A 27,056-nucleotide genomic window follows, 5' to 3' on the forward strand; every position below is an offset into this window, starting at 1 on the left:
GCTATCAATTTTACTGCAACATCTGAGCCTATGTGAATTCCTACAGTCACCACCACTACTACTACTACACCTATGTCTACTATTACTACTACTGTACCACCACAGCTACTAGTAGTATTTGCACAATGTAATTTATTACTACTACTGCAACTACTTCAACTTCTACTGCTACTAGTCCTGTGTGTTTTATCACCACTACTCTACTACTACTACTATGCTGCTGCTTCTATGAATACTACTACTTGATCTATGTCTACCACAGCTATACTACTACTACCATAGTGTGCGACTAATAAGACTACTCCAGTCACTTTTACTATAACTACTACTACTAGTACTGCAAACCTATACTCATAGTACATTATAACTATTATTATAAGTACATGTAGCCCGTCTACTACAGTATACTAAAGCTACTACTAGTAGTTGTCCCATGTCTACTATTATTATTACTATTTTAGTCACCATTACAAATATACTACTAGAACTACCACTTCTACTTGTGCTATATATCTACTATTACTATTACTCCGGTCACTACTAATAGCTGCTACTAGTATAAAGCTATCCCAATTTGATTGATGTCTACTACAGTAACTACTTCTTTAGTAGTAGTTGTGCAACTGCTACCATAAATATTACTCCATATTTTGCTGTAACAGGCACCACACTCACTATAACTGCTATATTACTACAACATACTGGATGCTGATACTTCTAACACATATACTAATACAGCTATCCATCCTGGTGCTTTGACAATAACTTTAAAGTGTATTATTTTTTCTACCAGTGATTCGATTTTTTAACACAACGCTCATAAAGGTGAATCTTATAGTACACAGCGACTCCGACTTGATCCTCCTCTTGATCAACTCTCTTGACTGTCGAGCGTCTCTCATCGCCCTCTTCATGACTCACTTCCTCGCTCCACCACCTCTCTCTCTCTCTCTCTCTCTTTCCCTTCCTCCTCGGCTGTCACTCCTTGTTTATGTAACGTCAGACGAGATGCTCTCTAGCCTAAGTACATCAGTCCCCCCCCCCCCTCCTATCTCCTTCCCATACACACTCAAACATAATAACACACCCACACACACACATGGGCGAACACAACACACGTACTGTTATATCGCATACACTTTGTTGATCACCTGACAGAAGGATAGACACACCCGTCTGCATAGCAAGGCTTAAATTGTGTGTTTACAAAGCTTAGATGGCAGGTACACTCTCACACACACACACACACACACACACACATTGTAAATAAAAAGAAACAGATGGAACCATATTTTGAGCAGCCAATGAGTGGATGACAGTCTGAAAACAGATCTAATTTTTCCTGCTAAACAACTACACTACATTATCGGTAAATGAGTCCTCGGGGGTGCCACATTTCTTGGAACCCAAATCTATAAACCACAATTTGGCTTAATTGACTCGCGACGTTTTAACTATTGTTGTTTACGCTCGGAGAAATGTGAGGAGAACGAGGCGCCATTAGCTTTTATAAGGAGAGGAGGAAGATTCAGGAATACAGTAGACAACACAACACATGCATTCACAACCCTCCCTGTACACACTAACAGAAGTCACATGCTTTCACACATTCAGGCTCAGTAAATCAACATGAGTGATTTTCACATTAGACCGCTCTCCTGTGACTATACACTTTATCGAAAGTGCTCTCTCACACACTTTGCACTCTCCTATCATGTTCATCTTCAACATCACTTCCACTCAGATGGCGCGGCTGTATGACCGCTATGTGGGAAAATAAATACACATCTACTGTATATATCCCAAATGTCACCTGCGCTGAAGTATATCTGCGCTGTGAATCAAGACTTAAAAGCATAATGCTGTTAATACAACGTATTTGGAGCCGTGACGGCGTCCATTTATGGAAATATGGATATTAGATGAGGGCAGCCCGGGGTGAACAACTCGGCAAGAGTGCTGTGTCGTGTATGTCTGACCTTTTGCGAAGACTAAAAGTGTGTTCTCGGTTTGATAACGTGGACAAAGAGGGAGGATGAAAGAAAGATCTGCGGAACCTCCTCCGGGTTGATATGCAAATTTCGAAGCAATCGGTGAATGAGAAAATGTAATAGAATAATAAAAAAAAAAGACAATTACTGAGATAAGTCTCTGAAAGATGGGAAAAGATAAAGGAAAATCTCTGCAGCTTCAAAGGAAATAATGCCGATCAGGTTAATGACCTGGAATGAAACGTACAGGCAGTGAGTCATTTGTGAATGTGTGTTGCAGCGTCTTCACATTTATTTGATGAGTAATACAATAAGGAGGCATCTCTTTACCCCGTTGGGCTTTTTATTTTTATTCTGCTGTAAAGAACAGACTGTACTGCATGATGGCTGCATATAAAAAATACAATTATTAACTAGTAATGAACACTCAGACTGTGAAAACAGTTGTATATTTGTGACTTTGGAGGAGCTTATTTAAGTCTGAGAAAATAAACTTGTTATCTGAGCTTGATGGGCTCGGAAAAAAATGGTATTGGTTGCATTATGGGGATTGTAGGATTTTGAGTTTGCCCTACTGTATACTAAGAGTGATACCACTTGATAACGACACATTACTCCGGTATTTTGTGCATACAAACACCGTAGCAACATGTTCACAGACAGAAGTTGGGTTGTGTGTACAACTGATTTGATGAGACACAAAGAAGACATAAGTGCTATAAACAGTATATTACTACAGCTTTTTTTAACTGTTGATGCACGTACTGTAGCAACCATCTCAGATTTTAAGGTCGGGGTTGGTGAGGTTCGCCCGACTTTCCGAGTACGAAATCCGACTTCAAGGGACGTTCCACTTGAAATTTCCGACTGGGAACTCTAAAATTCTTCCCAGTTCAAATGGAATGCAGCATAACCAAGAACACTGCTGAGGTGCATCATGAGAAGAGAAGGATTCAACGTTTTTGGAGCTTGCCCCACACTATAGACTAAAAGTCAGGATATCTGGGCATAGATTTGTAATCTCTACGTCTTTTGTGACTCTGCCACCTTTTATGGAGGTACAATACAAAATCACTGGAGTGCCCCTTTAAAGGCACAAACTGACATATCTACATGAATTTAAGTTGAAACATTGCCCACGTGGAATCAGCCAACATTATGGATTTAAAGTGCACTGTATACACCAATTGAGGATTGGGTCTTTAATACCACACAGTGGCCTTCTGAGTTCATAAAAACATGACTTGTTCTCAACTTTTAAAAGGCTTGAGTAAGAAAATAAATACACACAATAGTTAGCATAAATCCACAAACATCACATACAACCTCTTTACATGCTTGGAACATATTCTCATATACACCCACACATCCCATACACTTCAGTACATCTCCCTGTGCTCCAAATATAGAATATCATTTGATCTAACTTAAAGATGGCACTAGCTAAAACCACAGGTAAAAAAAATACCAACACCATGAATTACATTTCCCTCTTTTCTGCTGAGATGGTTTATGAAATCTCAAAAACAATATTTACATTATCAGATGACGGCTAAATTGCTTCTCACATCCTGCCTGATAGAATAACGCCAAAGCAACAGCAACTGCGGTTTTGATATCAACGTGATAAAAGAAGCCGGAAAACAAAAAAAAGGGCAGGGAAGGTTTTTATTTTATTTCTGTCTTATCAGCTTATTATCCTCCTGCTACGATTCTGTCTCGCGAGTCAACCTAGATTTACAACTTGAAGAGTCATACGGGGGCTTAGTAAACAAACTGAAAACAAGCTGAAATCGAAGTGTCATGCAATATAATCGAATGTCAACGTCTAGAAAAATAACAGCTTTGACATAATAAGTGGATGCTGAAGTTGTAATTTAGGTTTCACATTTAGGTTTCAGGGAATTATCTGACCAGTTGCCTCAGTTATCAACACGACTGGCAACCGCTATATTGTGACTAATAAAGCTGAGGATTTTCCTTGTGCTTAATCCAGCCTTGTAGATGACCCTGACCTCTGATCTCCCAGAAAACGGGGGGATTAGTACGGAGAATCACCTCATGAGGAGCGCTTAATTATCCTAAAACGGTCTCAGGGACTAATATGTGCTACTCACTCTAGGACGTCTCTGTTGAACGGCTTCTTGCTGTTGCCGAGGAACTCTCCGATCATCTGTCGGCTCAGGCCCTTCCTCTGCAGCAGGAAGTGGGCGACGCCGATGGGTGTGTCTGGGATGAAGCCTCGAGAGATCAGGAACTGAAGACCCTTGTCAGGGTTTCTGAAACAGAAGAGAAGAAAGAAAGGGACTGAATGAGTGACCTAGCAGTGTTTTTAAAACAACACAGATGCAATTTTACGTCTTAAACATGTGTGACTGTGACAGATGATTTTGCTCTTTAACATACTTAACCACACTTAACAGCAATAATCCACACCAACACTAAGTAGAGCCTTTATTTGCTTATTGTAATGAATGCTAAGAGAACATTAAGGACATTTTCATAATAAATAATCAAAGAAATGATGCACCTACTGTGCACACCTGCACGGTGTAGGTAAAACACACAGGGCACAATCTCATCTGTATTCATCCCCGTGCTGAATTACAACATGTATTAACAACTAACAGCTCGACACTCTGCTAAATTCAGAGGATACTGCCAGAATCCTAATGGCTGATTTGAGTACAGCTTTAAATCCCTGCTTACATGCACAGAGGCGTTCCCAAGAAGACTTTGTGGGGATGAAACAGGTCGAAAAGATTATAGCTTTCGTCACAGTTTGCGACTTTTTGTTTGTGTTTTTCATTAATTAATTAGTTTTGAAGACAAATTCTTCTACGTCAAGTCTCTCCAAGTTGATTTTAACAGCGTACCAAAATTAATATAATCTATTGGCTGCCATGGAAGGTTGTATATCACAGAGTCTTTCTCTTACGAACAACAAAATATAATCATAAGCAATAAAACACTGAGGTTTTGCTGCTTCAGCGTTACTTGTCCTGGTGTGACCAGTCAGTAGCTTGTGATGGATAATTTCATCTGTTGTTAGCAAACTTTAAATGGATATTGTGTATAACTGACATCAGGGGGGATTTTAGAATCTTTTTAGTGGTGCTCAAGCACACCTTAATTTCATCACAGCACCCCTAAAAGATAATTATCAAACCCTCTGAGACTGCAGACATTACTTGTCTAGAAGGAGGCTAAATAACTCTCCAAAGTTAGGCCAGATTTTGGCGAGGGGGAAAACTGGCCATTTTCAAAGGGGTCCTTTGACCTCTGACCTCAAAATATGTGAATAAAAATGGGTTTTAGGGGTATCCACGAGTCTCTCCTTTACAGACTTGCCCACTTTATGATAATTACATGCAGTTTTTTTGCATGCTGTATAAATGTTGTATTCAATGTGCTGTATTCGTCTATTCTAAAAATGGTGTATTTGAATATTTCTGCATACTGGGGTCCCTAAACATTCTTGGAATTGCATAAATTGGGTACGACTGGAAAGCCGAGACTCTTGTGGATTCATTGAGCCCATATTGAGCGCACATATCCACCATAACTTGATGCAGAAAAGGCAGAAATTGGTGCATCAAAATTCACCAGAATGCAGGAAACAAACACCCCCACACCTCCTGCTTAATGTGTCCCCCACAATGTTGAAACAAAAACTACGCCCTTAACTGTACAAATGTCACATTTTCATCTTTTGAGAGAAGAATAAAACAAAAGTTGGTTTTAAAAGATTTTTTAGAAACATAGATTTACGTAGGGGGTTTATCTTGATGCACAGTGAGGGCAGATGAGGCCGTTGTAGCTAAAACATGCAAAAACCATTGACAGGATCATTTATTTATACAGACATAAGCTCATATGAGATTGCATCTATTTGGCCAGACAATGAGGTGTACTTCCATGCTCATGCCTTCAGAAAATTGTCTAAACAACTCATTGGTTTCCACGAATCGTTGCTTTTGAAAGTCCTCTCTCTCTCTCTTGTGATCCCATCAGTGGTCTCGCTGATAGTTTTCAGCTGAGTGCCTGGCAGAAGTTACGTATGAACGAGGGAGTAATATCGTAACTATTTATATCCCTATTAGACACAGAGGATGGTTGCTCTAGGGAGGCTACCACATTATTGCCACAGCTCTCCCTCTCTAGTCCTCTATACAGTGTTTAAACCACAGCCTTTACATAACAGAGCAGCGTGTGTGTGTGTGTGTGTGTGTGTGTGTGTGTGTGTGTGTGTGTGTGTACCACAGCTAATGGGTTTATAAGGCGAGGGCGGGACAGAGGGGATAAAGGGCAGGATAGAAGGAGGAGGCTGGAGGAAGACCAGACAGAGCAGATGTGCGGGAATGGGAACGTGAGGACAGAGAGAGAGAGAGAGGGAGGACAGGCTGGACTGCCTGAAAGCATCTGCTGCGACAGCCTCGGCGCACTCCCCGCTTCTGGCTCGCCCTCTCAGCCGAAGGTGACGTCGCGCCAAACGAATTTGGCAGATATCACTCATTTGATGTTTGTCCAACAACAGATGGATCGCACATGGTGATTATTATTCGCAATTGGAAGTGGATGGGTGGGGGGAGGGAGGAAAGGCAGGAAATGATGCAGGAGATACAAGATGGATAGATTCAGACGAGCGGTGCAGAACGAGACTGTCCGATGAGGACAATCACAAGCATGGCTTGGTTGTTCAAAATGCATGAAAAGAGAGACAGTGCAACATAATAAGACACATAAAACAGGAGTGAGTGCAGGAGTGACAGTGCCAGACAGGACCCAGATGTCATGCCCAAACGTCTTTCTCCCTCACACACACTTTTTTCTCTATCATGGACTCTCACCCCATCATAAATACATACTTCCTCGATATCCACTTTTATTTTATTGGCCCTCTATTGTAGCTCTATTTCAGACGAGCACATTGTGCCGTCAGCTCAGAGCTGTATTTTATGGCCTTTACAAGCGCTTAACTGTCAGCACTGCATGTTTCTCCAGTTGCACACATTTCTGTTTCATGACTAACCAGTGATGGATTGATGGCTGGTTAGCGCCCCTGCGCATAATTTTTCTGAGTGGTAACACGATTGTGTGCTGTGACTGTAAACGCTTCAAAAACCCTGAATCATTACACTGACGTGGACTTGCTGCTTGCAAAGCGCTGCTCTTGTCCATCAAGCATTTGCTGAAAAAGGCGAGAATATACAGATATGGCTGCTTTTCCCTTCCTTAGTTTAGCATTGCAACCTTGTCAAATGTATGCTGAGAGCCCTTTCACATGAACCCCTTCATCGACACGTCATGTTATAAATGTGTTCGTTTGAATTTTGAAATGATTTTAAACGGGATGTCAAAGTCAAATTCACATTTAAGCCTATACAGTACTATTTAGAATGGCAGGAGCTGAACATTTCAACTATTTATCCTGTACTTTGCTAACTAACTATTAACCGTTTATCCATTAGGCTATGTTCAGTTGACTAAATCGTACTATTTGGGGTGTTTATTCATTAGTTTTAGCAAAAAGTGTTTGGCTTGCTATAGCATTCTGTCTACAGTGACCAAATGTCCCGGTTTGTCCGGGATTGTCCCGATTTCAAGTTTCACGGTATCCGGGGTCCCATCAAATATCTGTAAAACACTTAAATGTCCCTGTTTTCAACAGTCACTTCCAAATTGTCTTGGTTCACCACAATTAAAATAATAATAATTATAATATTATACTTGTTTTCAGCACTTAAGCAGACATTCATCATGTTCTGTCCCACTCATTATGACCTAACCCAATATAAAAACATAAACATCAACCTGTCAGTATGCTAATGGTTAGCTGTCATGCCAGAAGAGAAAGTCGGTCTTTTTTAAAGAGCTCCAAAAGGCTCACTCATTTCTTCGTAAAGTACCCGGCAACAAAAAAGAACAATCAGAAGTACATTTTCAGTCATGCGCGGTGGAAAGTTATTTTTATGTTATAGCTTATAAAGTTATTTATAGGCCACAAAGAGATGTATACCTTGTTTTAAAAAAAGAAAAAAGGAAAATTGCCAGACAATGTGCTCCAGTTGGCCATTTGGCCTGCGCTTGTGCACACTGACAAATACCTTGTGTTTAGTTTTAAAAGGTACAGTATCTGACGATCAATACATATGTCAATGCAATCCTTGTGTTTATAGTTTTATTAAGCAGTTTTCAAATAAACTAGGTGGATTTCGGGGGACAAAACATAATTGTTCGTCAGCTGAGGCTCTGTCCGTGGCGCTGAAAGCGGCTAAGCGCTGAAATAATCATCCTCCATCCTGATGAAAACGCCTTGCATAAGCGCATGCATGCATGTGCGCGTGCAACACGTAGTATATTGAGATGTTACAGCTGACTCCACATATCTTACATATTTTAATCAAGTTGTAATTTCTCTCTTTTTTTGTCTAATCAGTCAAGCTACTCTACAGTCTTTTCATGTACCACCTGCAGAACAACTGCAGAAGAGAAGAGAAATTAGAAATGCTTTCTCTGTTCGCCATCTGGATTTCGGAGTTTGTAATTATGTGCTAGGTCATTTAGCACCGAGGGCAGAATGTTAATACGGACGAGGTTTGTGTATGCACAAACAAGGAAGCACGAACACCCCGTACATACGCTGAGTTTTGCAGAGCTCTCTCCTCCTGGCGTCAGGTTATCCCTCTCGAGGAGCTGGGCAGGCTTTGTGTTAATTAGCCTTCCCTGACATTATGTACTCAGCCTCTCTCTCTCTCTCTCTCTCTCTCAGCCTCACTCCACACCATCACCTACATATCTCTCATGCCACCTTTTATTTAATTCATGATGGTGCTCCATTTTCATGCATGACGGGGGGGAGTCGATCTGATTCCGCCGAGAGCTCGCTCTGATGTCAATGCTTTTGCTGCTATGTCTGACCCGGTGGTATGAAATGGGAAAGCCAAGCCATGCATACAGAAAGAGAAATCTACTCAAGAATATGTCATTAATGTCACATCCTTCCACCTCTCTTGTTGAAGGTTTGCTATCAGCTCCCCTGCGTGACGGCGGCGTCCTTGACACACTCTCTCCTCAACATAATGGAGTCATTGTTATTCCCTACACACTCAAGGTGGAAACTTTATCAAGTGGTCACCCCTCTCTACCTTTTTTGTGTCTCTTTCAGTCCCCTCTCTCTTGCTTTTGCACTCAATTTCCATCACTCACTATCCTTTTTATTCTTTTGCCAGGCTGGTGCACACATAAACTTCCGACATTTCCTCTCTTTAATTTACTTCCTCCCCTACTTTTCCTACTCCCCCCCCTGCTGAGATGGTGCATAGACCACCTGCTGCAACATTACATTACCTAACTGTGTGCAAATGTGTGCGCTTTTATTTGCCCGCATGATCAAGCAATACCCAAGTTTTAGCCCACAGCAAACAGCCCTGTTTAAGATGCAAAGGATACAACAGCGCAGGTATTAGAGGGAGGATATGAACTGGTGGAACTAATAAGCCTCAAGCTCGATTGCCCTCTCTCTCTCTCTCTCTCTCTGTACTTTTTTTTTTTTTTGCTCACCCTTCCTCATTCTGTCTCTCTCTCTTCCCTTGTAGCCAATTTATTAAAAGTCAGCTTATCTTTCAAGGTGTTTGATCAGGGGAATGAGAAGAGGGGTTTGCAAATATAGAAAAAGGCAATGAAACTTGTCATTTTCTAAAAAACTGGGAGCTTCCAATTAAACAGTCATTACAAGTATGTACAGCCCTCACTGCCCATCTGAGAAGTGTTTCAAATAAAACCTGAACAAACAGATAAATGCTACGGCCAAACTTGCTCTGTCACTCCAGCTGCTGTTCAGAGTGACGCTATCAAAGTGGACATGTATGAATAGCCTACAGAGAATAGTAAATATAGAGTCTGACCAAGTGATTTCTTTTTTTTTATTCTAACTGGCAGGAATTGTGTAGCTAAAAGTAGCACAAAACCATCATGTCCTTCTACCAGTGTGCAACATCCGGTGTCTGAAAAGTGAAGCCAATGCTGAAGTGCCTTAAACTTGTATTCTTTCTAATAGCCAGCAGGGGGCGACTCCTCTGGTTGCAAAAAGACGTCTGATTGTATAGAAGTCTATGAGAAAATTAGTTTATGGTCTCAATCGCTAGTTTCAAGTCTTCTTCAATACAGCATGATGTTCATTTAGTAAATGATGGTCCCATTTAGAGTCAAATAGACCATAAAGCAGGGCATGCTTTAGGGCGTGGCTACCTTGTGATTGACAGGTCTCTACCTCGGTGTTGTCCATGTTTTTGTTTTACAACTTTAACCCTTTCACAGTGTGTTTTCAGTTCATGAAAGTTAATTGTAACATTTCGGTCTCCTAAAAAATGTCTTCAGCTTAACTCGACCCTCTCGTGTCACTCCTGGTTGCAAAAAAACGAGATGGCGGCGGCCAAAATGCCGAAACTTGAGGCTTCAAAATGGCAGTCCACAAAACCGGGGACTACATCCACTTCTTATACACAGTCTATGGTTTCTACATGTGTTACTTTACATGTGCCGACAGTCTAATAATATTTGGAAAGAGAGGATGTCCGGGTTCAAGTCTCAAGTCATACTTATCTACTCTAATGTTTTCACTTTAGATTTAATTTAACCATTTTATTAATTTAAATCTGTTGTTTTAGTTGTCGTTTTTTCCTCGTTTGAGCAAATTCTGAACTCAACTCGAACCTGTTTAAGTTGCCAAACCATAACTCCTTCCTTTAAGTAGTTTAACTGTATTTTGACATTGCTGTTGATGTGCACAAGGGAATACATCTCTAATACTTTATGCACTTCAGGAGATTTCCTAAACAGATGTGTTGATGTTATCTAATTTTAGAAATAATAATGCACCTTTAATGCAGTTTTTATATAATCCACCTCCCTCTTTGCCTCTTGAAATGGATAAATACTGAAAATGACTTGACAACTTCATAACTCTCTTTTAGGCCATTATATTATCTCCTGTATTTTGTTCATTCCCCCTGGTGATTATTCCCTCTCCACTAACTGCACAGCTCGTTTCTGCTCCTCTTGTTTTCAGTGTCACGCTCCAGCTTTGAGTCAAAGTTAATCGGCTTTATTGTGCACTTTTATTGCGCTGCAGAGCTTGGCAGTGAGAAAAAAAAAGATAATGTGTGTTTTTGGGCTCCAATCTTCTAAATTTGTATGAGATGGCTTAATTGGGGCAATATCCTAACAAAAATCTTGTAGTGGTTTTGCACCCAAGGGAACACAGTGTATTTTCCGTCTAAGCGGGATATTTTAGAAAGCAATGGGAGCTGCTGCAGAAATGGTTGAGGTGGCGGGGACAAAAGAAACTTGGATTGAAATGTTAACAAATTTTTCATTCCAGTTCCCAAGGTGCCGGTTCACGCAGTGCTGAAGGAACTTTTAATTACATTCACGACTCGCAGCAGAACGACTAATGAGAATTTTTAGGCTTTGTGGATCGTTGCCATTCATTTTTTTTTGGATTCACCCCTCATGTATTCCAACTAATTGTTACCCAGCAACTCCATCAGTGGCTGGGCTCAACTTGTAATATATGTGAGTCTATTTGAGGACTGTGTGTGGGGTGTTTAGGTCCTTTAGGGTGCCCTGGGTGAAAAGCTAATAGAGCATATGGTAAATCTCCTTCCTTCCGAGTGTGCTTGTTGGCTGCTTAGCACATTGTAAAGAGTCATATCACATGTCACAAACATTTATAAAAAGGATAATTTATAGTGTTTAACAAATAAAATCAGGGTTCCCACATTAGATTTTGTTCTGCCTTTATAGCCTGAAACAAATGTTAACATAAATGTACCATATGCATTGTGTAACATGTAAAAAATGTGTTCTCTGAATATGTATGATAACTCGCTTGAGGTCCTAATTCACCAGGCGTTCCCTCTTCTGAGTGAGTTTGACACACATCTCAAGAGTTTCTCTCAATGCAACAGATTCAGTCGCCGCACAGTCGTCACCATGGCAACACTTTTCCCCCTCCTATCTCTCGCTGCCGTGTAACCACCTTGCACCTGTCTGGAGAGCGCGTCCTGGAGAGTTCTTATCTGGTTTTGACTTTGTCACTCTTCACTAGGCAGCGTGGGGGGAACTGAATTCACAACGGCTGAAAAAGCTGCAACCAGCAAACACAAAACAAGTCTTTTCAAGACAGACGTGTTTTTCTTCTGCTGACAATTTTGTGAAGCCAAATGCAGTGGGAGTTGGGTATAGGCCTAAAGTAGAGTTACAGAGTTACCTGTATCAGTATGGGTTCTTGGCATTTAAGACGAACTTTGAGACTGGCATGTCATTCCATGGATGTATAAAGAGAACTGGATACAGAGTTGGAAAGTTGCTCAGTGGCGCATTTTCAATTTACGACATGTGGGATATGACGATATTATTCAAGTTTTAGGAGCATTCTTCGAACATGTATACAGCGCATGCAGAATATGCATCTCAATCAGAGTTGTTAGCGCAGTTTGCGACACACCGCCTCTTGCCTTTTAACGGCCATCTCTGCTCTTTGTACACAAACCAACTAGCCAACAATTTGCAGAGATGCATGCCCAAAAGAAAAGCATACATTTCTGGTTGGAAGATGAAACTATGAAAGACTTGGATATCAACAGTTTTTGGATATATGCAAATATCGCAACAGCGCCCTTTTCAAGGTTATTGAAAGAATGAAAGAGGGAGGCTGTGTTCGCCAGGCAAAAAACTGAATATTTCGTGCATGTAAACATAGTCATTGTAAACTTACATATGCTACTATATGTGCTGTGCTAGAATGAAAAGCAACAGGCATAGCAACAGTATCTACGGGGTGTGTGGGGCTTAGCCAACTGTCATTTCCACCATGTCTGGATATGTCTGTTTCCTTCGTTTCATTCCTTTCCTCTTACAAATCAATCTCCACACAGCTCCCATGTGTCAATAATTCATCCCTGCTCTGATTTCTTTCTGAGAAGAAAGGAGACACCTCAGCTCTAGCTCGGGACTTGGGCTTCATTCTGTTTGTTCTTTCGGCACAATGGGGATCTGTGAGGAAAAGTGCTTTTCTTTGCTCCAGAGGGCCCAGAGGGCCCCATCAAATATCAGGTATACAGCACTTAGAGGAGGGGTGGAGGTACTGTTAGACTGTTTCATAAATCTCACTGTACTTACAGTATCTTTTATTTACTAAATTCGACACCGTCCAAGAGGAACAATCACATTACTGGTCCCCGATTAGCTGACAACGCCAGCACTTCTCATTCTAGTGTGATGCTGAAACTGGATTTACCATTTCATCATGTGTATGTGTGAATAGATAATTTTGAAATCCTACTCTGGGGTACTTAAACTAAAGGCCTGATTTAAAATGTAATCAGAATCATCAGAAGTGTGAAAATGCAGTGGCTACTCACACATTGAAGAGATTGAGGCCGATGCGGTAGAGGCGTTTCCGCATGACGTCAGTGGACAGCGTGGGCGATTTACAGCTGGCGGGGTTCTCACATTGGTAGCGTGGCAGGCTGAGGATCATGGCCTGCAGCGCCTCCTTGGACGAGGCTTCCGATGTGGAGCGTGCCTCCGTGGACGTGCTGCTGCTGCTCATCTGCTCCGAGCTGTTATCTGCTGTCTCCGAGCCGCACCGCTTGACCTCCAGCGGCTCTGCCATGGGCGAGCTCCCCAGCAGTGGTGGAGCAGCAGCGTGAGGGGGCCCCGTGGTTGGTGGCATCACCACCACGACCTCCTCTGGGCTTTGAGGAGCAGCCATCTTATCCAGAGGGGTTAGGAGAGGCTGCTCCACCTCCCCGAGCTCTTCTTCACTCGGAGGAGGAGCGGGGAATTCAACATCCTGCTCGTATTCTTCGAAGTCTGATTCTGGGGGTGGCGGGGGCTCTTGAGGGGGCGGCGGAGGATCTATGGGTTCTGGGTGGAGCTCTGCAGGGGGAGGAGAGGGTTCTTGTGAGAAGATGGGAGGAACAGAGGCTGGAGTGGAGTTTGGTGTTGTGGAAGTAGATGTGACAGTGATGGGAGCTCCTTCTTGTTGGACGCAGCTGCCGACGGTGACGGTGGACGACTCCATGACTGAAGACGAAACGCGGAAGTTCTGGCTGTCGAACTGCACCGTCACATCCCGGAACGCCATCATCAGCTTGCTCGCACTTCTCGACAGGTCACTCGGGTCCACCGGGCCTTGATGAATCGTCGACTCTCCCACGCCACCTCCTTCTCCTCCACCTCCTACTCCCGCTGCTGCTGCTGCGCTGAAGGAGTCGGCGCTGAACTGATACGTGCCTCCTTCTTGCAGCGAGCACATGGTCTTCAGGCTCCAGTTGCTGAGCGCGTCGTCTATGGACTTCGCCAGCGACTGCACCTGTTCGGTGAACGAGTCCTCCAGGTCGGTCAGGGAGCCGCCGACCGTGGCGGGCAGAGATGGCGAGCGCACCAACGGGATGCCTGTCAAGTTGCAGCCTTCGGCCAGGGCCCGCTCAGCGGAGAAACCCTCCGTGTTTTGCACACGGACCTTGCGCAGGGAGATGCGTCGAGGCAGGCGACTCTCCAGCAGCGAGTTGCGGATCTTCTCGAAGTTCTTGCTGAGCTGGTACTGGCGGAAGGCGGTCTGGATTTTGCAGGCGGCACGGCGGGAGATGAGGTGGCCGCCGTATTTGTGCTCTAACATTTCGATCTAGAAGAAAGAAGGATAGAAAAGGAAAATAATTAATTTGTCTGGAACTGTCTGGGCTCAATCACATATGACAACTATGGCTGCACACTGATTAGAAAATGCAGAAAAACGACAAGATACACACAGATAGGTAACAAAAAACATCGCCAAGGACTCCCATAATCCCTGGATGCTTATATTTCTGAAAAGGTCACTGCCGGTGTTTCAGCATTTTTCATATTCTCTTGCCGGTCACTGTGGTGCATGGAAGATGAATATGAGTTGAATAGCGGTGTGAAAAAACAGGTGGAGTGTGGGTGGGAAATGAATGAGCTGGGCATTAAAAGAGGAATGGGATAATTGTGGTTGGAAATGAAAAATAAATCCCAGGAGATGAAAAGGGTCGTCCAATTTTTGGAAGTAGCAGGCAAAAATCCAAATATTAAAGTCCTCCATATGCAAATAATGATATCCTCACATGGTTCAGTAATTCTATTCTGCAAGCTGGCCTTGTGATGTGTGCACTGAAACTACATACAGTTCGGTCAAAGCGAGCGTTTGAAAGAGAGAACACAGTAAAGGCTGACTCATGGCATTTGGACAAACCGTTCATTTCCTCGGCAAATAGAACTCATAATCTCCGAGAATCCCACAGAGAGCTCCTTCGCGCAACTTTAAATTGTCTGAAACTGAACAAGCCATTAATCTTGCCTGTGAAAAAAAAAAAAAAAAATTGCTCAAATGCTGTGGGAAATAGATAGAGATGTAATATAGCCATTCTTATCTGGCAGCAGCTCAAACGCTGGATGAGACCTCTTTGAGTTTCCCAGAACAATCAGGGTGTGGGTATCTTTGGAAGTGCCCAGAAAGTGCTCTTATCTTCTCTAGTCACTCTGAAATCCTTTTCATTCAGACTAAATCAATGGATGTAATTCTGTTTCTGTTCTAACCGTATCAAGGTCACGAGTGTGGAGGAGGATTCGGCTTTGACAGAAGAGCAGCGTCACCTTCTGTGCATGTTCTAAATATGCTGCGCTTTAAAAATAGCACTTCTAGGAAGTAGAAATCTTTGCTGTTCCCTCCCTCGGTGTTTTCGTGTATCAAGCCGGTGTGTACACGAGGATTAATGTGGTCCAAGTGACATATCCTTCCTTTAAATTCAAATGCAATTGAACAAACAGTTACCGTGGCCACGCAGGATCAAAATGTGACTTTCAGCTGCTAATCTCCCTTTCACTTTAGCGCCGGACAAAGTCACCCAACCACCTCCTGATAGGCTGTAATGCCTCGAGGGTTTGCAATTTGTGATAAGTGGTTAGTTCAACAAGATGCAGCCTCCGCCGTTGTCACTGGAGGAACGGGATCACATACAAAGCTCTTTAGAAAAGTGGGATGACACTGAAAATCCATCTTATCTACTCCATTTACATTTCACTGCAGAGCCTCTGCGAGCACAGTGAGACGAACTGAGAATATTAAGGTGGTTTTCTGAATAGGACGCCGGGTTTGGAGCTCTACTGTATCTGCTGATGGCGACTTCTCATTCGCCGCAGACTGGTCGAACTCAGCCGGAACACTCATCGCTTTTTAATCTGGATTGTTCTGTGACTACACTCTTGAAATGACAAGGTTAGGCGTATCGCCATGACTGCGCTCCAAATACACCTTGTGTAGGTTTTTTTTTTTTTTTTTCTCAAAGAGGTAATATGATCTCATTATTCAGAAAGGTGTCCCTCATCAAAACAAATTCCGCAAAGAGTTCCACTGCAGAGGTGCCCTTGGTGGTGAGAACGGGCCGTCAGCGTGGCTGCGTTTGATTGAATGTGGCAGCCGAGCTTGTTTGTTTTGCCTTCTGCGTAAGCAGGGTCGGGGATGATGAATAAAGCATTTGGGTCACGTTGCTTTCTTTCTCTCAGAGTGTGTATCTGATACACTTTGCCATTCAGATTACAGCCACCACGACGAGCTGGAACATGATGGATGGAGCAAGGAGACAGTAAAGTGGACAGGATTTCATGCCAGTCTGAGATTGTGTCGGGATTAGAGATGTGCTGTATATCTGTAGGCTATTCTGGTTTAACTACCACGGTGAAACATTCTGATGGTAACAATACCTCCAAAAGTTACCGTCATTACTTATGAATGTAAGTCCAATATTCACTCTCTTTTAGCTCTGCTTTTGGTCTCTACCAACTCCTGAGGGAAATATCTGGCACTAAAGCTGCTAAATGCTACGCCTTGCTCTCCAGCTAGTCACTAACTGTGTCTGTCTGGTGCTGAGCGGGTAGTGTAGTGTTTTTTTAAAGCTTTTTCCGCTGATAATAGCGTAACATATCCTCATACAACGTTTCGTATGATATCTTTCAAGCGTTTTGCTACGAATTTTCAGCAACATGTTTACACACGTGTCAGTTTCCGCTCCAGTCTTTTCAAAATAAACTTCGGTCTTCACAGGAAACTAATTGGTTAGGTTTAGGCAACAAAACGACTTAGTTAGGTTTAGGGAAAGATCGCTTTTTGGATTAAAATAACACAGGAAGTGGTGTAACTTAAGTACGGAAGTTACGTGACAAATAAATCAACGTTGACTTCTGGTTTCACACAGGGTACGAACAGCGATTTCCTGGGCGAAAGTCATGTGTCTTTTGACCCACCCATCCAACCCTGATCTCCTCCCTACATGGCGTCGGTCGCCGTTTATACTTCCTGGTTCACGATGGATTGCATACAAATTAATTTTTGTGGGATATATACGAATTACAGGGCATTACTTTTTGTAGGTATAGCTATTAACCGTGTACGAGAACAGCCTGAACAGCTATAGCCTACAACGACGCTATGAGAGTGAACCAAAACAGTAAATTTGCGGGCTAACAGCTAATCAACGAGCTGAAACTCGCTATAAGGGCACGGTCACACATGCGCTAATGCAAGCGAATGAGGTGATATTCGTGCTGAACGTGGGCGATGCCAAGTGGGGTCGACCACACACACTTCTTTGCTATCGGTTGAGGCTGCGACTTCGCACGTGTGACCCTAAAGCTCCATAAAGCCGAGGGAAGCTGCAGATTCAAGCGATCATCCTCTGTAGGTTCATTGCTATGAGCGACGCCTCTCACATTATTATTTTATATTCATGTCGTCATAGATACATGAAAATTTTATAGGCTACCTGCACATCCTTAGTTGGAATTGACCACTGTACAGAGAAAAAAAGGGCAGGACAAAGAAATGGCAAAAAGATGGATGAACAGAGCACTGCAGAAACAAGAAAACAAGCGTATTGAGGGGAAGTTAAGAAGATATAGAAAGAGGTGATGAGATGGATGACCACGCCAAGAGTGGCACTGCTGAAAATCCCCCCCATTAGCCGACTGTCAGTTCTGCCTCTGATCACTTCACTAAGCGCTGATGGAGAGAGATTATTCCGGAGACGCAGTGGGGTTTGAGAGAACGGTGATGGCACTGCTCTGTTCCACCGGGGGTCTGTAAATCGATTTGGACGGGGCAGATCAGCACCATGCTGACCTCATGTTCCCCTTTGAACGAGGGGGGATAACAAACCAGTGGTACGACACTGCAGTGAGCAGTTCCACGTATACTTGTGAAGATACTACTGAGAGGAAAAAGGTGTAATTCTTCTATCAAGGATGGATAAAGATATGTTAATGACATTAGATCTTTGAGCATAGAAATAGGATATTTATCCAGAATAAGGGGGGTTTAATATGAGTATAGAAATTTGAGGTAAATGGTCACGTTGAAATAGAAACATGTGCTCAAATGCGAGTTTTTTAGGAGCAAAGGCTAATATTGAGCATCAGATAGTGATGGTGGATATTGTGGCTTGAAATATGGGACTTTTTTTTGTCTATATATGAAATATTAATACCCAGAGGCTCTGGAAAAGGAATGTGTTTTAGTCTGGAAATGGTTGTGCTTCAAATGGAAATGTGTCTCAAAACAAAAGGTCAACCACAAGTACAATACGCAGAGTGTTTTTTTTTGTGATTTCTTGAAGCTATTAAGAGTCATGTGCCATGGTTTTTGTCCTCTGCTCTTATTTGGAGCATTATAAGAGAATTACCTAAGATAACCTGGCATTACATGTCATGTAAAATAGTAATTATTTAAAATACTAGTTGGTGAAACGGTTTGTTTGTTTGTCACTGAGTCAGCAACAGCAACAAATTACTACCAATTGAAAGAAATTGCTCAACATTTTGGGAAATGTGCTTTCACAGAATACCACAGCCCTCTCTATTAATCTATGATTTTAACCATAAATCTATCAGTCTCTCCCTTAAATGTGCAAGAAAAGACTGATGTTCGTAAGTAAAAGAGCAGATAATCAGAACTCACATGCAGCAGAAATAAGGGGCAAAAAGCAAAGCCATGATTATTAGCCTTCATGCTCATGCACACTGTCTTACAGCACGGAAACATCTGCATGATTAATGAGATGATTATATAACTGCAAAACTGGGACACAACTAATGCTGACTGTATTACAAAATGAGGATGACAACAAAAGACTTGACGTCGTCAGAGGACGGTGATCCGTTAAGCCGAGACATCCTTGACCAAAGTTGGAAAAGGTCAGCGGTTACTGAAAGACTAATTCTGACGCAGGAAAAAATACAGTCTCATTGAAGAGGTAAAACAACTACGAGGTGATACAGCAGCAACCCACTGAATAATGTCATCAGACAATCCATGCCTTTATGCATCAGTGGTTTTAGGACAAAGCTAATAAACTTATCGAACTAGCCCTCGTTTGATATTCCTTGTCTTCATGTCGCTTGCGCATTTAAGTCTAATTATGAGTATGTTTCACCGTTGAATGTTTCACTTTATGGAGATAAATTCCTTTTTGATTCATGGGCACCTTAATTACTCAAGCAGAGATTAGCAGTAATTACAGTCTTTAAAGTCAGGTCTCATCACCAATCACTTCATCATCCTATAAAAAAACCAAAAGGCTTTGCAGTCACTTTGCAGTTACTTTTCCAAGACCTCTCCGTTTGATGAACAACTTTGAAGTAAATTTGTCACTGCTATTTAAACAGTGTAGAAGAACAGTGTTCCTAAGGCTTTGGCTGAGGACTCACTGCAAATGGCAATGCAGATAGTCAGAGAAACATTTGGTCACTTAACAATTTAAAAGGACATTTATTTTGTTTAGTTTTATTTTGTAGATCACTTTAACTATCTAGTTGATAAGACTAATGTTGAACTGGTGGTATCAGATATAGCAATTTGTGGGTTACCTTCGAGACAACCAGTCTGAATGCTGGTGGAATAAACAGATTCAATTTGTGGCTGAATTTTGACATCCACTTTGGCACACTATTGTTGTACTTCTAAGATCAGAAAATATACACATACCCCTAAAATTGTCCCTTTTATCGCTCACTTCTCATGGTGATTTAAGCAGGAGTTACATCTCTAATCAGAGATTAAACAAACTGGTCTTCTTTGAATGTTCACTTACGGAAACAAGGAACCTATAATTGTATATATTCCTTGACAGAAACATGAAAAGAGATTATTGTAGGCTACCTTTTGTTCTAGCTCCCCAGAGACTTTTGTTCATTCATTTTGGTGCTGCCCTGTTGTGACACTATTTTGAAATAACTTTTTCCATAGTGATGAACATTTAATATCATTCTGAAAACTATTATCCTAGAAGATAACATACATTTTTCACAAAGGAGGTCAAACAGTAGGACTCCATATGTTTTCCTATTAATCCTTAGCCTATAAGAATATATATTTATATATATTAATATATATTACATAATAATAATAATTAATTGTTGCCTTTTCTTATGTGAACCATAAAATGTGTGCATTAGTTGTGGTTTTTAAGGTATAAGGAATTTGTACTTTGTTTATCTCAATAAAGAAGAAGAAGAAAACATAAGGAAATGCATATTAATGTAGTGTACAAAATTGCCCATGGCATGAATATACCATGTTCATTTACCAGCTATCTACTATAAGGCATAATTTGATATTCAATAAGGTTCTAAATTAAAACCGGCTTGAAAAAAAGAAGTTGAACTAGAGGTTGAACGCTCAGGTTGAAGTGAGTTAACACTCAAAGACTTCGTCATGAGGTTCCTCCCCTGCAATCAAGGTATCGCCCTGCAGATCCAATTACCCTGACATTGATCTGTGGATGCATCCAGCCCCTCCACCCCCAGCTGTACAGACAGAAGATCAATCTAGCTGATCGCGTATCTCCAGCATTGTTGACAGAGATGAGAGATTAAAGGAGTGAGAATGGCGGTGAGAGAAGCTGAGGTTAAAAGAACCGTTAGTACTGAATAGGTAAGCGATGAGTGAGGAAATGAAGTCAAAACTGAGTGAAAATGGAGCTGACAGAGAGTGAAATAAAGCAACATCTCACTCAAATACAATTGTTTCAATGGCCAGTCGCTTGGAAGAAGGATTTAGCACACATCCACCATAATGCTCCAGAAGCTCATTTTGCATTTTTCGCATGTTTTCTTCTCGCCAACTGAATTTAAGCGAATAGTGACACAAAAGAACACAATCTAAATGACACGGACAGATTTCACAGTTTGATACCCTGAGGCTGAGAAACACTTAACACCAGGGTGACTATACCTACTCACTGATTGTTCTGGGCTGTTGATAAATGTGTCACTTGCAGACAGTAATGGAAGTCAAGATTTAAAGGAGGGAGGTGGACGCAACCTTCATGCCTCCATAAAGAAACAAATGAATCCATAAATATTGTAAAATCTCACAAAAGAACATGCATGATGTGCAATTGTTATATTTAGGGCTGCAACTAAGGAATATTTCCATTGTCGATTAATCTGACGATAAATGTTTGGTCGATTAAAGGAAAATAGCCACCATCGCAATTCCCCATAGGTCAAGGTGATGTCTTCAAATGTCCTATTTTGTCCAACCATCAGTCCATAATCCAAAGATAATCAATTTAAATGTTATAAAACAGAGAAAGGCTGCAAATCCACACAATCGAGAAGCTGGAATCTGCAAAAAGTTGGCATTTCTGCTTGAAAAACGACTCCAACAACTTAGTATTGAACCTCTATTCAGTTTTGGGACTCACACAAGACAGATTAAAACAATAATGGTCAAAATTTAAGCAGCAACGGCTGAGATATCCTGATTTGTAGTCCCTAAAGCTCCAAAAACACTGAATCCTCCATTTCCCATAATGCAATACACCTGCATGCCATTAGACTCTTACTGCCTCATAAATGCCCACTTCTTTCAAACCGCACAGTTCCTGTTGTAATGCAAACAGTCAAATCAAGTTACAATTTAAAGTCTCAACCTCAGACCCAAGATAATCCTGATGACATCTTTATGACATCATCAGGGTTACTTCTTCAAACTTTGTAAAGCTCCCTTTCAGAGCCACAGAAGACATTATACAACGGCGTTCTCGGGCCGTGTGGTACTCCTTTTGACGGGTAAACTGAACTTCATGTGCAAAATCGATGCAGTGTCCCTTTAAAAAAAATCAGTGTAGTGCCCCTTTAAACTATTTAGCAATTATAAAAATCATTAAGCTCTAATGATATTTTTATTCAAGTTGCCGAAAACTGATCAGGAACACACGGGGAGCCGCACAAGTTAGACCCAAACTCTGCTGCCTTACCTGGTTGAAGATCCATGGACTGAGGAATGTCGGTTAGATGGATGATAATGAAAAACGGATGGCGAATGTTTGATGGTTCTTGAAATGAGAGATGATGATGTAATGATTTCCAAGCCCCTGATGAAACAGCGTGATAAAAACACAAACATGGATGAGAACATGGAAATGCATGTTTGAATACAGTCACAGTTCATAGACATATCAGACAAAATCGTTTTAACTGGCTGTAATAAGATGAGAACGGATAACAGTCACATGCTTTTATTCTTCATGGAGAATGGGGGCTTTTCATCATCCAAAGGATCTCATAGAGCAGCAGAGGAAAGACAAATTAAACGGCTTTTCATTCATGCAGATACAAACGCAGCTTGTTTGCACATTGTCTTTATTTTACCCTGATGTGTGTGTGCGTGAGTAAGCATCGTTGGCAAAATAATACAGTGTATAAAACTTACATGAGTCGCTCTACTTCCAGTTAATTACAACACAGCAGTAAAATACCTGGGGATGAATTACGTAGTAACTCACAATCCAAATTTGGTGGAAGACAAAACCATGTGAGGATGAAATGATGACAATGATGGTTCATGATAATGGAGAAAAAGGAAGCTCATCATTAGTTTTAGAAGTGCCAATAGGGATCAATGCGACAAACGACGAAAAATAAAAAATCCCATCAAAACACCAGCCTTTCCGCCAAAACCATAAGTCCTCCTCCTCAGACAGAAACACCACAAACATGTCAGACCACAAGACGTACAAAATACACACAAGCCAGGTTACTGTACCTGCCGCCCTCCCAAACAACACACCCGCCCTCCCCCGTCCCCAACACAACCCTACCTGCTTATTTTTGAGGTCAAGCGAGAGCTCATAGTCGGAGGTGGCGGAGTGCGAGCCGGCTCCGTTGCGCTGCACCCTCAAGGGCGAGGCCGTGTGGTGCAGGCTGGCTCTCCTCCCCGCCCCACCTCCTTTTGCTCCTCCCCCTTCCTCCTCCTCCTCTTCTTCCTGTGCTGCCTCGCCCTCACACCGCTCAGGCTGCGCCTCCTCTCCCTCTTGCTTTCCCTTTGCCTCCTCGACTTCTTCCAGCGTTTCCTCCTCTTGCTCCACCACTGTGTGCTCCTCTCTGCAAGGCGAAGGAGCTTCGGGGGCGTCCTCTGCCGCTGCTTCCTCCTCACTCGAAGCCTCGACTTCGGGCTGAGGCTCGGGCTCGGGCTCGGGCTCCGGTGTGGGTTCGGGTTCGGGTTCGGGTTCGGGTTCGGGTTCAGGTTCAGGTTCAGGTTCAGGTTCAGGTTCAGGTTCGGGTTCTGGCTGAGGTTTGGTTTCTGGCTGAGTCTGTGGTTGGGGCTCACACTGGGGCTGTGGCGGTTCAGTCTGTGGCTGAGCCTCTTGCTGCTGTTGCTCGGGCTGCTGTTGTGACTCGACCTCACTCTGCAGCTCCCCCTCTCCTCCCTTCCCTTCCTCCCCAATAGGCGAGTCTGGAGAAAGGTCATCGCTGCAGAAAGGAGGAGAAAACGCAGAGTGAGGTTGCTGCTGCATCCGTGGTGAGCTCTGACCTCTTCTCCAGGCTGCCTGGGATTAGTGGTAAGAAGTTTCTGTCACTCTGCTACCAACTGTGTGCAGGGCCAGTTCACCTGTCTACATGCTCTGCTCTGTCTGCTTCTCCTGTCTGTCTAGACACTGACAGACAATGACACCAAGTAAAAATGTACAGCTGACAAAACCACAGTGTACAAAAAAAAAAAGTTCAAGAGCGATTATTTATTTCAGCAAAATCTTCAGAAGAGAAAATGTGAAAAAACAAGAAAGCTGACAGCCAATAGTGACACACACCCAACACCCACACACACACAAACATGGGGGACAGTCATGCAGCTAATACAAATGTCTTTACGCCTTTTAGACTGTATGTGTGCTTGTATGTTTGCATGTATGAGTGTTCGTGTGGGAGGTAGCTTTTTGTGGTATAATAAAACAAGAAAGGGAGGTGGGAATCTGTGTTTCAGTGTGTTGGTTGGAGCCTCTTCCTCCTTCTCCTGTCTTTTATAAGCCTCTTTTTTTCTGTGTTGCAGCTTTCTTAGTTTATCTTTGTCTCTGTCTTTGCATTTCAGTGTCTTTTGTCCCATAAGAACGTGATGGCCTTGAGTTAAATCACTCCAATCGGTCTCTGACTTGCTGTAATGTTGTTTCTATGCAGATGATGTCATAATATAAGTCTGGCTCTGCAGCACAGGCTCTTGTGTAATGCTGGTGCTATCAGCAGTGACAGGTTAGAGCAAACTATCTTTCAACTAAAAGGCACTTCCATAATAGGCCCTTTTCACAGCGCCCATTTTGACATTTCATCGCAGGATGAACATAGGTATAATTAATAACATTAATTATGGCCCTGTTCCATTTAGGTGGGTCAGGGCCTGGGTATTCGACATGCTGGCTCACTGGAATGGCTGTGACTCCATAAACAGAATGGGACCATAATTAGTTTGATCAATTACATTAGGCTTGCCACGGTGTTGCCGGTTACACAGATTTCGGGTATACACCAATTACATTAATTGCCCACCGCGCCCACCATCGTTTGGAGGGATTTGGAGTCAAAAGTGCCTATTTGGCAATATTTTGGATTTAAACCCAATGCTAATAGGGAACCATAACGTTAATGAGGCAATCTGTAAACTTTTGGTATGAAGCCGTGTGGAGGATGGAGCGGTCAAAGCAGGTGTGCACAAAAAAGCTTGACCAGAGAAGCCAGACACACAGCCTTCCAAAGTTAAAGATCAACTAAGCACTCTAAATATATTGAACGTCATCTTTTGTTGTAAAATGTCCGGTGTAATCAGTAACATCGGCGTTGTCACAAGTTTATTAACCAGTGGGAAAATTTCCTCAGCGTGGCCTCCCTATTTTACACCTGTGTTTACACTGCAATGACATGTCAACATGGCTGCTGTGAAAAGAGCCTACTGTATAGCGAGAACACCAAAACATGAAACATCATCATGCCTCATGTCTTTGTTAAATTACCTAAGATATGATGTGATATAAAGTATGATTTTGATAAGGCAGGCCTTTTATGAAAGGCATCTACAACAAGAGAATTGTTGAGCGTGTTAGCATGCCAACATTTGATAATCAGCGCTAAACACAAAGTACAGCTGAGGCTAATGGGAATGTAATTTTCCTTGTATTGACATTGTGACATGATGGTGCTTGGGATCACCAAAGTCATTACTGGTGGGGACATGAATGTTTCCACTAAATTTCATGGCAATCCATCAAAAAGTTTTTGAGACGTTTCACTTGAAAACCACGAAAAGTTACACTCATGGTGGCACAAGTCAGTAGGATATATGGAAACCATTGTTAATGAAAATTTTGACCTGCTTGTGGCGCTACATAAAATGTCAAAGGACCACCAAATTTATTAGAATTCATCCTCTGGGCACCATGAATGTCTTTACAAAATGTCATGGCAATCCATCCAATAGTTGTTGAGATCATTCAGACTGGACCGACATTGTAGAGCCATCCTGCTGTATGCACAAATAAATCATCAATCATCTGAATAATAAATTATTAACAATTTTCTGCACATGTTTCTGCTTCAGACGTGTTCAGTACCAGCCAATTTTCCTGAAGTATCCTTTTGAGTTCGAGCCAGGTTTACACACTAGTTGACAGTGCGATAACAGCTCGACATGTTATTACCCAGATTAAGATAAGACTTTTTCCCCCCTCTTATTGGATACGGTGATAAGACTGGAGCCAGTGAGCATAAAATCAGGACACTCAGGCTGCCGTATGCAGAGTGCTGCAGCAGAACGTCGGCAGGATTCTCCCCAGAGGAAGAGGAGGCTTCAAAGAGACGACTAACTTTTTAGTCTAAACAGAAATCTGTGTGTTTGCAGAAGTTTCAGAGACACCTCTACATACCTGCCTAATGTATATTTGTGGCTAAAATTCGCTGTCTTATATAAATGCATGTATTAATAAAAATGTGTATCAATCTGAAAAAAAGACCCGTCTGCTTCTTCTTCTTCTTCTTCCTCCTGCACAGGAGGCTCACTTCTCATTTTCATCACACATGGCAGCACATAAGCTCGGGGAGAAAGTATCTTTAGCGGGGGATATGGCTGGGTCTGCAACTTCTAAAAAAAGAGCTTGTATGAGTAATGAATAATGAATAGAGATATAAAGTCTGATGTTCCGACACTCAGCTTGCAGGTGAGCTTTTTTGCTTGTGCGAAAAATAGAAGCGCCCTGGAAAAAAAACAACCTTCTTTTAGGAGAAGACACGTTCTGTAGCCGTATACCTGCCGTCTGTGCTCACAGTGTTTCCGCTCATTGTTGTGAATCTAAATGTTCCCATTTGCATTTTTGCGGGAGCACTTGTTCTGGTGAGAGATAATCTGACAACCAATAGGCTGCAGTACGTGCAGCTGGATTTAAGGGAACCAAAAAAAGTTGGTGGATAAGGTGTTCAAAAGGGATTATTTATGAGGGGACACAGTAAAAAAAAATCACCATATAAAATGACTAATATATGCATGTGTGTATATTTATGTAAAGCATAGAGTCAACAGCTTCAACGACGGCTTCACTTTCCTCCAACCTCTAAGTCTGTCACTCACACTCCGTCTCTGCATATCAACTTCTCTCATCCTCATTCCTTTCATCCAGTTTGTCAAGCTCCCTGTCATCCTCTCTGTCCAACCGTCCCTGTTGC

General features: G+C 42.2%; 1 protein-coding gene across 5 annotated transcripts in view; it reads right to left on the minus strand.

The window, feature by feature from the left end:
- iqsec3a (IQ motif and Sec7 domain ArfGEF 3a) overlaps window positions 1–27,056 on the minus strand; it is a 102,172-nt gene that overhangs the window by 26,191 nt on the left and 48,925 nt on the right. For 3 of the 5 annotated variants that reach the window (XM_074625442.1, XM_074625441.1, XM_074625443.1), the window contains exons 3-5: window positions 23,174–23,825; window positions 13,418–14,685; window positions 4,109–4,270 (exon numbers count right to left, since the gene is read on the minus strand). In XM_074625442.1, coding sequence (XP_074481543.1) covers window positions 4,109–4,270; window positions 13,418–14,685; window positions 23,174–23,825 — 2,082 coding nt within the window. Of the gene's footprint in view, window positions 1–4,108; window positions 4,271–13,417; window positions 14,686–22,330; window positions 22,616–23,173; window positions 23,826–27,056 lie in introns of those variants that run through there. The other 2 variants (XM_074625445.1, XM_074625444.1) reach the window with 2 other exon arrangements.

The sequence above is a fragment of the Sebastes fasciatus genome, chromosome 23, assembly GCF_043250625.1.
Source record: "Sebastes fasciatus isolate fSebFas1 chromosome 23, fSebFas1.pri, whole genome shotgun sequence".
Lineage (NCBI taxonomy): Eukaryota > Metazoa > Chordata > Actinopteri > Perciformes > Sebastidae > Sebastes > Sebastes fasciatus.